Source organism: Corvus moneduloides, chromosome 4, assembly GCF_009650955.1.
Source record: "Corvus moneduloides isolate bCorMon1 chromosome 4, bCorMon1.pri, whole genome shotgun sequence".
Lineage (NCBI taxonomy): Eukaryota > Metazoa > Chordata > Aves > Passeriformes > Corvidae > Corvus > Corvus moneduloides.
In genome coordinates, this window is record NC_045479.1 from 72,766,600 (window position 1) to 72,779,583 (window position 12,984).

General features: G+C 44.3%; 1 protein-coding gene across 3 annotated transcripts in view; it reads left to right on the top strand.

Annotated features, from left to right (window-relative positions):
* The window catches only part of EXOC4 (exocyst complex component 4), a 294,852-nt gene that overhangs the window by 9,923 nt on the left and 271,945 nt on the right, over positions 1-12,984 (top strand). For 2 of the 3 annotated variants that reach the window (XM_032106112.1, XM_032106116.1), the window contains exons 2-3: positions 6,516-6,705; positions 10,222-10,416. In XM_032106112.1, the coding sequence (XP_031962003.1) occupies positions 6,516-6,705; positions 10,222-10,416 (385 nt within the window). The remainder of the gene's footprint in view (positions 1-6,515; positions 6,706-10,221; positions 10,417-12,984) is intronic. The other variant, XM_032106115.1, reaches the window with a different exon arrangement.

A 12,984-nucleotide genomic window follows, 5' to 3' on the forward strand; every position in this document is an offset into this window, starting at 1 on the left:
AATTTTCTTGGTGTTTTATTGGGCAGGTAGGAAGCTGACAGCAGGCTGGCAAAAGGAATTGCTCATCTGCACTGGAAAACAGAGAAAATGTATAATACAAACTGTGTGGGGAAAAATGAGTCCTGAGTGTAAACAGAAGTTCTTGCTGAATCTCAAATCTGATTCCTGTTAAAGGTGCAACTGCGAAGTTGGTGCCTGCAAATGGATCATCTTAAAGGTTGTAGCTGAATTTTTTGCCACAGTGCAAAATACAGGGGGGTGGGGGGCAGCAAAAGGCAGGATTTGGTGGAAAAAATACTCTTGTGAAGGGAATGAAGTGACAGGGGATGAGATGAAGCAGGAGGGGTGTGGATGGCACCGCAAATTCAGGTTCAGAACACTGAGCTTGTGTGTGCTCCAAGGGTGTTCAGCACCTTGCAAACCTAAATGGGAACAGATTGTGGAGAGTTGGAGCTTGGAAATTAATGGATCTGCCTCTGCCTGACCTATTTTTGTTATTGGCTGTTGTAGAATAAAAGAGGGTGGAAAATAGGACAAAGGGGAATGGCTTTAAGGTGGAGGAGGTTGGATTTAGATGAGGTTTAATGGAGAAATTCTTGGCTGTGAAGGTGGTGACACTGGCACAGGTTGCCCCTGGATCCCTGGCAGTGTCCAAGGCCAGGCGGGACATTGGGGCTGGGAGCAGCCTGAGACAGTGCAAGGTGTCCCTGCCCATGGCAGGGGTGGCACTGGATGGGCTTTAATGTCCTTTCCTTCCCAAAGCATTCCATGGAAACAGAGCTGCTTCTCTAGTGCTTCAGACTGAGGCCCATTAATAGGGTGCTGTGTGCTAAAACTGAATCTTCCCTGTCAAACAGGAAAACAGACTTGAAAATAGAGGTGGAGGAGACTCCAGATACTGTGGACGTCTATATGAATAAAATACTCCATCCCCTGGAAGCTTTGTGGTTTTGCAACACCAAGCTGAGCTCTTTGGCTCTGTGGCTGCCTGTAGGACCTGCCATGGTGCCAGGAAAAGCATTTCTTAGGAAGTGCCCCTGTGGCTGTTCTCAGTTTGTGCTGAGCTCGCTGGTCTGGGTACTGAGCAGCTAAATCTGGTGTGCATTTCATCCACATCAAAGCTCTTTCTGTAGCAGTTTGGTGCAGATAAGCTGCCCATATTTGTGGTAACAGGGGTGATACACAGAGTAAAGATCAACCTGTATGTGATGTGTGCTCTGTGGTGGGATCCACAATGTTAAATCCTGTTTTGGGGCTGGAATGCTGCTGAAGCTGGAAAATAGCATTATTAGAGAGGGAGGTGAGTGGTTTCATAATTCTGCAGCTGATCATCTCGGTGTAGCATTGCTGTGCTCCTGGAGCTATCTGTTGTGCCACATGATGAGTGGTACAGTGGTGTTTGTTTTCTTCTGCTGCTGAATAGCTTAGTAAACATCATGTTCTTTCAGCTCACAACAATAACAGAAGTGTATTAGCTTGTGAAGAAATGATAACTTATTTTCTGTCCTTTTACGGCATCTGCCTGTTGTTCTCTTGTGTTGTTTGAATGCTGGAGAGTTTCCTTTTTCTTCCTTTCCTCCCCAAATTAATGGATCACAGTGTGGGAGTAATTTTAGATGAGACTGGGTGGTAGCTGTTCATTGGGCACATACACATCTGGGCCAGATCTATGGAAAGCATTGATTAGTGAAAGGACAGAGAAATATCCAACGCTGCCTGTAATGTGAAATAACTTCCTTCAGAGCGTGTGGAGTGGCTGGTGTTAGATGTTGCTGGGACCAGAAGAATTATATTGGTTTGTAGAGATAAATCTCTTTTGTCCCTGCTGAATGTATCGCATTTTTGAAGCTCTGTTTGTATTTCTGTGGTAAATACACACCACAGTTTTATGCATTATAAAAGTGAGACATGGTGTGACTTCCTTAAAAAAATCACAGAACAGCTGGGTTTGAAAGGGACCTTAAAAACAATCCAGTTCCCATGGGCAGGGACACCTCCCACTGTCCCAGGCTGCCAAGCCCCATCCAGCCTGGCCTTGGGCACTCCCAGGGATCCAGGGGCAGCCCCAGCTGCTCTGGGAATTCCATTCCAGCCCCTGCCCACCCTCCCAGCCAGCAATTCCCAGTTCCCAATCTCCCACCCAGCCCTGCCCTCTGGCACTGGGAAGCCATTCCCTGGCTCCTGTCCCTCCATGCCTTGGCCCCAGTCCCTCTGCAGCTCTCCTGGAGCCCCTTTAGGCCCTGCAAGGGGCTCTCAGCTCTCCCTGGATCCTTCTCTTCTCCAGGTGAGCACCCCCAGCTCTCCCAGCCTGTCTTCTCAAAACTCCTGACTGTTTTACAGAGAGAAGCATTTCATTTTGCTCCTCAGAGGAAAATTTTGAGACTCCGAGATCTGTGGGGGGAAAAAAAATCTTTAATGCCACAAGTGGGTTTTTCAACTGCTTCCAAATACCTTGTTGAGCTTTTATAGTAAGAACATAAATCCAAAATCTTGTGTTTCTCTTCACTAAAAAATGAATTACCCTTTTGCTTTTGATGGCTACAGTCTGTGCAGCTGCTTTAAGAGGACAGGTGGGAGTAAATTCAAACTTCCTTCTGGGTCCTGCTGGTGGCACTTTGTCCCTTCACCTGAGGTGCTGAGGCAGGAAGATTCTTGGAGAGCTTGGAGTTCATTCAGTTTTTTTAGGGAGGTGCAGCCTCGTGCAAAAGTGGTAGAACTGGCAGTTATGTGTATAAATATAGATAAATGTGAATAAGTTTTCCTGTGTATTTACCTTCGGAAATGAGCTGTTCCTGGCCTTGATATGAGCTGTTGGAGGAAGCAGTTGAAGGCTTTGGGCTCTTGCACAATGACAAGGCTTCAGGACTCCTGAAAAAGTCTTTCCATGTATTCCATCTGCTCATTGGGTTGGATGCTGGAAATAGGAGATGAAAAATGCTTGTGACCTACAGATCAACTTCTACTGAAATTAATAGTCCCATTGGACATTTTATTAATCTAATTCCAGTGTCAATTCAGTGACCTCAGGGAAATAACAAGGTTCAGTTTTTTTTCTCCTGAGAAATGTGCTGTACATCCCATGATAAAAACATTTCAGGGTTGTGTCTGATCATCTTCTCCTCTCTCCTGTCTTCCATCTGTGGGAGTGACTCCAGTGAATGAAGCATTTTGCATTTGTGTAAGCTGTATTTTTAACTATGTAAAATCAAAAGTCAATGAGATTTGGCTCAATGAATTTCTGTTTTATCATAGCACAAAAATGTCTCTCAGCAGACTAACAGCCAGTTGGAATTACTGTAATCCTGGTGAGCTCTTGCTAATGAGACAGGCATCTTCAGCCATCCAGCTGCCAAGTACAAATTCCAGGTATCTTACAGAGGAGGAGGATTCTCATTTGGAAAAAAATCAAAATGAAAAAAAACAAGTGAACTGCTCGGGAATCCCTCCTGGAAATCCCCACCGAGTTCAACGTCTGCTACTCAGGATCTAAACTGATTTTCCTTCTGTTTGTCCTCTGTTTTGATTATTTTTCAGGGAGTTCTGAAATGCTGATGTGTATTTACCATTGTTTCATAATCCTGTCCTCTTTTGTGATTCCCCCTTCAAAGTTCTTCCTGCAAAGTTCTTTTCCCAAACAATTTGGATCCTTTCTATTTGACAAACAGTGTGTTGACTTTCCTTCTTCCTTGTGACACATTTTAATAGGACTAAAGCAAGCAGAGATGCCCTTGGCTTACTTTTCTGCAGTGTTAGCAGGAGCATGCAGAATCTCAGGAATATTAAATATTCCTTGCTTTTCTCTCTCTTTTTTTTTTTTTTTTTTTTTTTGTGCAGAGCAAGAAAAAGAAATGGCTCCTGTACCATGAGACTTAGATGGGAAATTCAGGTGTAGTTTCAAGATCCAAGTGATTAATCCAGACTTGTTATCACTGGAAATAACCAAATCCTAAACACAAAACCTTAAATTTCTGAAACTTGCTGGGTTTTTCGGTAAAATGAAAGAAAAAAAACTGTTGTTTTTTTCATTTGGGTCTTGGGTTTTGATTTAAACTCTGACCCTGTCTTTAAGGAAATAATCTACAGGTGTTTAAGGCAAACTCATGTGAGTGCCAGGCTAAGAAAAAACCTGTTGGGGAAAATTTGTTGTTGTGTGGAATTTTTTATCCTTTTTGGTGTAGGGTATGGTGCTTGGGGACATGATTTTATGGGGACCTGACAGTGCTGGGTTAATGGTTGGACTCCATGATCTGAGAGATCTTTTCCAACCTTAATAATTCTGTGATGTTTTAAACCAGAACAGATGAAAGAACTGAGTTGTCTGGTCAAAATATGAGTGTGGTGGTGATTTTTAGTGGTGATTGTTTCCACAGTATTTTCCCAGACCCTGTAATTAAGAAAAGCAGGATGTTCCCAATACAGGTGTTTATTCTGCATCCAACAGAGCCAGCTGGAAATCTTGGAATGTGGCAATTGACTGAGCTTGAAACTTTTGTTCATCTTGGTTTAGTTGCCCTTTCAAGGGTGAGAGGAGACCAGAACTGTGCATGGTCATTGTATGATTTCAGTAGGAACAGTCTGGCGGGGTCTCCAGTGTGTCTCATTTGCAGCTCTCCTGGCTTTGTCCTTCTGCCCCTCCTGTTTCTGGGATCAGGAACTGCAGGGACCTCTCAGGCTGCACAAACAGCTCTGCTTTGGTGGGCAAATGTCAGGTGTTTTTAGCAAAATAGATTTTTCTATAGACAGGACAAGCTAAATTCAAATACAAGACAAAAAGGCTGGGCAACACAATATAAATCTGCTTAAAAACTATGGCTGGAATTTGTTAGGAAGCCTGAGCTGGATGGGATTTGCTGGAGCACTGGGAAAGGCTCGTGGCATCCTCTGACATGAGCGATTAGCTTTGGAGAGAGATCTTCAGCTTTTGTAACCAACTGCTGACACTGCAGATGGATTCTTTGGCAAATCCAGGATTCTGAAATTGAATTTTGTTTGATGAAAACTACAAACTTTCCTAGTCTGTGCTTTGGGCCAATTTGCTTCTGCTGCTCCCTTGTCTTTATCCAGACAGGATCGCTTCTCGTGCGATCCGTGCCACAGGTTAGAGAGGATGGATGTTTTCATTAACTGCTGGGACAGGCAATCCTGTGCAGCTCCAAACCCAAACAAAATGCCAATTCCTGAGGAGGATATTCCTTGTGTCCAGTGTAGCCATGCTGAAGAACATTCTTCTGGCAGAAGTAAGCAGTTCTTCACAAAGAAAATGCATTTATCTGCAAGAGCTCTTGATGACTTTCTGCCAGTCTTGCACGTGATTGTCATTGTAGAATCATGGAATGGTTTGAATTGGAAGGTTCTTGAAAATGGTCTGGTTCCAACCCCCCTGCCATGGGCGGGGAGCCTTTCACTAAAATTTATATTTTTTGGGCCCTGAGTAACCTGGTCTAGTGTTCTTACTTTTCAGATCCTTTTTAAAGAGCTTTGGCTAAAATACAATTAAAAAAAAATTTTTTTTTTTGTGAAAAGCTGATTTAAGACACAACTGAAAATGTCTGGGAGTAGAATTAACATAGAGTAGAATAATATTAGAAAGGATTCCTGTTTCTGTAGATAACCATGAAGCATGGAACTTGAAATGCTGCAATTAATTTATGCTTTGGAAGAAGCTGCTTTGAGGGGAGACTCGTGGGGGGCTGCAGCTTCTTCAGGAGGGGCAGCTCTGATCTCTGCTCTGTGTGACAGGGACAGGTCCTGAGGGACCCTATTTCAGTTGTGTGCAGGTACTTTAAAGGTCCATGGAGCTGTGTCAGGGGAGGGTGAGGTTGTATATCAGGAATTCTGGGATTTTTTTCTCCTTGAAGGGAGAAGGAGATCGCACTGATTCTCGAACAGAAATTTGGAGTGACATCAAGAAGCTCTGAGCTATGTCCAGTTTCACAAAGTTGTCAGCAGTTTTGCTGTAATCTTAATTGATCAAAATAAAAAAATAAAGTTTAAAAAGTCCTAATAGATAATGTTAGTCAGAGGTTAAAGCTGATGAGGAGGGGAAATAAGGGCTCGTGATCCTTCCATGCTGTACTGTTCATGGTGTATGTTTGAAAACTGTGGGAAGATCTGGATAGGTTTGTGATGGACTTCTCTGTGTCCCTGTGACATCCCTTACCTTTGGTAGGTAAATTATGGGAGCTACAACACTGCACAAGCTGCACTGACTCCCAAGACCGAAGTTAAGATTTTTTTCCATCTAGCTTTTTATAAATAACAAATCAGGAGATATTTCATACGCTACATTGTGCCTGTATTAATGACTCCCTGGCAATGTGATAACCAATAGAGAACTTCCCCTGAAAAGGGAAGAAAAAGCTCTGAAGCCTTTAAAAACTGGCAGAGTAATAAACCACAATATTGATGGGTTTTATTTTCTTGCAGTGCGTTGATCTTTGCCGAACACCAGACACGCTGGAATAAACTCCACCAGACTTAACTCCAAATAATTTTTGCCATCTTGGTGTCCTCAGGACTTTATCCACCAGCGATGACGTGGAGGACAGGGAGAACGAGAAGGGCCGGCTGGAGGAGGCGTACGAGAAGTGTGACCGGGACCTGGACGAGCTGATCGTGCAGCACTACACGGAGCTGACCACGGCCATCCGCACCTACCAGAGCATCACCGAGCGCATCACCAACTCCCGCAACAAGATCAAGCAGGTGGGGCCGTCCCTGAGTGTTTCTGTGTTTGTACCAGCTCCACAGGCTCTGCTCCAGCTGCAAATCCCATTTTCCTCTCTGCTGGTGTTTTATTGGTGGTTTTACCACTGATGGAAGCTCCAAGCCCCTGTTTTAAGCTTTTGTTTCTTCGTTTTTCCAGCTTCTTGTCATTGTTCTGAACTGAATAAAAAGGGAGTTGAGAAAGTGCTGTTACCACTAAACTCACACCTGGAGTACTGTGTCCAGCCCTGTTGGAATAGGTCCAGAGGAGGCCCCAGAGCTGCCCCCAGGGCTGGAGCCCCTCTGCTCTGAAGCCAGGCTGGGAGAGCTGGGAATGTTCCCCTGGAGAAGGGAAGGCTCCAGGGAGAGCTGCGAGCCCCTTGCAGGGCCTAAAGGGGCTCCAGGAGAGCTGCAGAGGGACTGGGGCCAAGGCATGGAGGGACAGGAGCCAGGGAATGGCTTCCCAGTGCCAGAGGGCAGGGCTGGATGGGAGATTGGGAATTGGGAATTGCTGGCTGGGAGGGTGGGGAGGGGCTGGGCTGGAATTCCCAGAGCAGCTGGGGCTGCCTCTGGATCCCTGGAATGTCCAAGGCCAGGCTGGACATTGGGGCTGGAGCAGCCTGGGATAGTGGGAGGTGTCCCTGCCCATGGCAGGGGGTTGGAAGAAAATGATCTTTTAAGTTCCCTTCAACTCCACATCTTTGCATGATCCTAATTCTAAGCCAGGTCTGAATACCAGTGGCTCTGTCATTACAGGATCATCCAGTCCCAATGTCACTGTTGCAAGTTGTGTCTTACTGGCAGCATTTTCTGTAGGATCTCACTGAGAACAGAAGTAGTTAAAAGTCAAACTGAGAGGTGGATGTGAAGCACAAAGCTTTGCAGTGCCCCTGTTCATTTATTGTCTGGGCATGTTGCTATCAGGTTTTTGAAGTCTTCAGGGCTGCTGAGCTCACACCTTTCCAATCTCATCTTTTCATGTTTTGCTGTCTTGGCCTCCAGCCACCTCCTGAATAGTCTGGGTGATTCATCAGCTTGCTTTTTGCTCACAGAATACGAATTTTGATGGTGTTTCGAAGCTCAGCTGTGTTGTGTGAATGTCCATGAACTCTGTGCCCCCAAATCTTTCTGCATTTTGAGTGCTCACACTTGGCTACGGTGCCAGTAAATAACTCTGGCACTCGTGGCTGGGGACTTGTTTGAGCTGCTCTGTCCCTGCAGCAGCAGATGAGTTCTTTGGGCTCCTGTCTTGTACTTCCTGTGCAGTTTGCTGTACCTAAACTTTGCAAACCAGGCACCAAATTTTTCTTACTTTGTTTTGTTTTTCCTGGCTTTGTGGAAATCTCAGCTTAAAACCTTTCCCCACAGTGCTTTAGGAGCAGTAGATTTTTACCCTTGTGGGGTTACATACTGACCCTCCGGGCTTTGAAAATTCATTTAACATTTTCAAAGAAAATGAGAGCATTCTGATGCTTTCCAAGGGTAAGAGTTCATTCTAGGATTTATGGACAAAGCTCAGCACTCTGAAAGCAGAGATCAATTCCACTAAATTTGAAATCAGCTATAGGCAGTGGTCTGGTTTCACCCAGTGTGCGAAGCTTTGCAGAGGTCACAACAAACAGAGAGTGGTGTGACCTTTGGGTCCCACCTGGAGGAATGACTGTGAGAGTGAGGGACCTTTGGTATTTAAGTTTGCTTATTAGTTTTGGTCAATATGTACTGAAGTGGGTTTGACCTAATCTCACAGGAGGCTGCAGATCTGGTTTGTCATCAATCTGTGTTACCTTCCCAGGCTTGCTCTTCGTGTCCCCTCTGTGCAAGGTGGGTGGTCACGTGGGAGTTCTTGCAATAGGAATTGTACAAGGGATAGAAACTCCAGATCCTTCTGTGGATTTGCCTTTTGTAGTCAATTCTTGTGCGAATTCCTGGTGGGAAGGGTTTAGTTTTGAGTTCAGCTACAGAGGTGTTGCCTCTGTAAAACTGAATTATGAAGCAGAACCAATTTGGGCTATCAAGGGGAGGGTTTTTTTGAAGATCTGCTGTTCATTTCTTCCCCTGCTCCCCAGATGTGGATAGAGTTGATGATCTTTCTTGCAAGGACCGCAGTAGGAATGTCTGGTGAGATTCCTTCTGGCCCCATGATTGTTTTGCTGACCTAATTTGGTTTTCTGTAGCTGCAGTCCACTGATGATGCTGTGCCAGGTCAGTGAAACATTTCCAATTAATGTACTGAACAGGGATTAGATGTGAAATGAACTCAGTGTGTGTTTTAGTTTGCCTCTGCTTTTTATGACGCTCTTAGATGAGGCTTTTTTTGTTGGCTGAGGATTTTTCCATGCTCCTCTTTTCAGAAGGACATTTTGGAGTGCAGTATTGAAATCTCAAACTCTCCTGCCTCTGGACAGAGGCTGTTTTATGGAGCTGTTGTTATTTATCAGTGTCCAGTTTTGGTCCACTGATGTGTTTTTCACTTTTTTTTTTAACTGCCTTCAGGTGGACAAGGTAGGAGAAAGTGCAGCTGAAGTGGGATTTGTGGAGTGCTTTAGAGGCTCATTATTTAAAAATAAATCGAAGGGCTCCTTCTGAGTGTCTCTCTTCATGTGTAATTCAGTGAGAGTTCAGCCTGAGAAAAGGTTGGGCCCCAAGTATTCATAACTTATCACAAAACAAGAGTGGTGTGAAAGCAATGTGTGAAGCTGTGCTGCTAATTGCTTCCACATTTTAATATGGATTGTTGATTTGCATTATGCAGGAAAAGCTAGGTTACACTGACCTTAGCAGGGGAGAACCTGAAAGCAGGGAATGCTGTGAGTAGAGAGAATGGAGAAAAAAACCACCACTTGATGTTGCCTGAAGGGGGAAAAATGAGAGATTTTGCCACTTCGAGGATGGCATGAGGCTCAGGACCAAGCTGAATGGCAGCACTAAAGGGTTTGTAATGGCCTTGATAAATAATGGAAATGCTGATTTGAACTCATAAATGTTCTGATTAAATCTTCCAAAAAAATTAGTATTGTTCAAGTTATTGGGAAAATGGCTTTATTCTTAGCTAGTCTTGTTTCAAGGAAAGGACACCAAACTTGAAGAAAGGAGGAGATGTGCCAAAAGATTTAATAGGCAGATGGAAAATGTTTGCAGCAGGAAAATTAGTGGTGGCTTATTTGCTTCCACTGAAAATTAGATTTCTTGCTGTTTGCCAAAATCCTGAATTGGTTTTTGGGAAACGGGCACATCAGGCCTTGGTTGTGGTTAAGAGGATCTGGTGTTTAATTACATTTGTGGTACTGTAGTTCAGTTTTCACTGGGGGTATAAAACCTGTATTAAAGAACATTTCACTAGGAAAGAAGTTCAGATTTTAGGGTCTCTACAGTTCCCCTCAGCCAAAGCACTATGAAGGAAATTAGATTTGGTTTTAGCCCTGTGATATTTTTGGAATTCCTAATAAGGCAAACGTGGGGAAGGGCTGCTCCCAGTGCCAGGGCCAGATGTAGTTAACCCTTGCTGTGCTGCTGCAGGTGAAGGAGAACCTGCTGTCCTGCAAGATGCTGCTGCACTGCAAGCGGGACGAGCTGCGCAAACTGTGGATCGAGGGCATCGAGCACAAGCACGTCCTGAACCTGCTGGACGAGATCGAGAACATCAAGCAGGTCCCTCAGAAGCTGGAGCAGTGCATGGCCAGCAAGCGCTACCTCAATGCCACGGACATGCTGGTACAGCCTTCCTCCCCCTTCCCTTTGCCCCGCCCCCTTCTTTATCCATTTGATCTGCATGTAGGATCTCCTTCTTTTGCACTTTCATGCTTTATTTTAAAATTAATTTTCCAGACATCTGCCCGGATCATCTTCTTTCTTAAAATCTTGTCAGTTATTTCAAAGCTCTTTTTATTATGCAAGGAGCTGTCCTGTGTGCCTCCTATTCCATCCCCAGAATGCACTCACAGCTTTGGTCATTATTCAGAGGGGAGACTCTTGCACAGTTTAGGTGGTTTTGCCTCATTGTGTGGATGAGAGGACAAAGCCTGAAGGTTTAGGTTGGGCATTAGGAGGAATTTCGTCACAGATTAGACATTGGAAGGGACTGCCCAGGGAGGTTTGGAGTCCCCACCCCTGGAGGTGTCCAAGGAATAGCTGGATGTGGCACTCAGTGCTGGGGATTTGCCATAGGTTGGACTTGATGATCTCAGAGGTCTTTTCCAACCTAATTCGTTTTGTGACTCTGTGGTTCTTTTACCAGGGCTCTTGATCCTTTCTGCTTACTTCCAGCTCTTTTTAAGTCTCTTTTTCTCCCTTCATTCAAGTGTTTTTTCTCTTCAGTTCCAGCTCTTCTATAAGCTTGCCTTTCAGCTCCAGTCTTGTGCTGGAGTTAGAAGTTTCCTGGACTTCTCTAATAACAATTTTTTCTTCTTTTTCTAAACTTAACAAGCACATTTCCTCACCAGGCTCCAGTCCTTCCTTTCCTGGAACTGTCTTCTAGTAATTAAAGTCAAGGGAGTGTTTTTTCCCTTTTCAATCCTGACATGTGGAGTGCTCAGTCCAGTTCTGGGCTCTCCAGTACAGGAGAGATGGAGTTACTGGATCCAGGCCAGTGGGGAATTACAGGAATGGTTAAGGAGCATCTCAATTGTGGAGAGAGGCTGAGAGAATCCTCGGGGAGATGTTACTGATGGTTATTACTGTCTGATGGGAGGGTGCAAAGAAAACAGAGCCAGACTCTCCTTAGTGGTGCCCATGGACGGACAGGAGAAGAGGAATGGGCACAGTCTGAAATACAGGGAATAGTTTGACCCTAAAACAGCCTTTTTTTACTGTAGGACTGGTTGAACACTTGAACAAGTGCAAGCTCTGTAGATCCAGAGAGGTTTTGAAGTCTCCCTCTGTGGAACATTTTCCAGTCCAGACTGGATGTGGCTCTAGGTGCCCATGCTTGGGCAGGGAGGAGGATTTGATATTCTCCAGAGGTCCTTTCCATCCTTAACCACTCTGTGATTCAAAAGTGGAGGCAAAAGTAGTACCTCTGTTTCTTATTCCTCTTTGCCAGACAGTGCCTTTAAGGCCATGTTTCATTGCTTTATTTTGGTTTTTTTCCACTTTACTCTCCTTTGTTGTCTCTCTTAGCCGTGCCTCTTCACTTCTTTTTCATAAGTCATTACCCAACAGGAGAAGGAGCTGGAAATGTTCATGTTGTCACCTTGAACTTTAATTTCCTCCCTCTTGCTTTATCTTCTTTTACCTTAAATATGACTTTGTAAAACTAACCTTGTTCCCTCTGGTCCATTTCCCACAGCTGGATGCCCGTCTCCTCCTCCCACCCTCCCATGGCCTGTGGAACCCCACCTGGTTTTTGTTGTTGCTGTCTCATCCTCGTGTCTGGTTTCACTCTGCCATCACCTTCCTTTTGTTTCTCTGTTCCTCCTCTTTTCCTGTGCCACCCCTGCTGCAGTCACAGGATCATGGAATGGTTTGGGTGGGAAGGGACCTTAAATCTCATCCAGTGCCACCCCCTGCCATGGGCAGGGACACCTCCCACTGTCCCAGGTTGCTCCAAGCCCTGTCGAACCTGGCCTTGAGCAGCTCCAGAAATGGGAACATCAAAGTGTGGTGTTTGCCTGATATTTTCAATAGTCAGATGTAAAAAAAGAGGTGTAAATTAAGGGTGTTCAATGTAGGTATTAAAACACAATATTCAGAGTTGCCATGACTATCAGTTGAAATGTTGCTGCTTTTTGCACCAGTTCGCTTGGTTTGGGCTTTTTTTTGTGCGTTCCTTTTTGAATTAAAAAAATTATTTTCAAAATTCCAGTCAAGTAATCTGTTTCCTATTGGAAATCTAAGCTAGGAGCTGTAAGAAGAAATATAACATTGCTTAGGATTTCTCATACATTATGCTTTAGAAATGGTTTTCAGCCCATGTATTTGATATCTCACTGGTTTGCAGTATTTTGTGTGCATTTATTTTAAATATAAACACTTATGTGTATAGAAATATGTGTGCTTGGGTAAAGTTGCCTGTGGCTGTGAGGGAGAGACATCATCAGATCTCTCTGGTTTATAGATTTCTGCAGCATTTCTGTTGCTGCTCCAGTTGTTTTTTTGTTTTCAGAATAGAAAACTCTTTTCTAATAAATCAAATAATGATATAAAAAGCAGCTGTTAGTTCATGGGCTTTTTTTTTGAATATATATCAAGGAATGCAGAGAAACCTCAAGTGGAAATTGAACACTCAATTTCAGCCACTCATTGACACTTGCAATTCTCATTTGAAGACAAATGTGCCTGTAT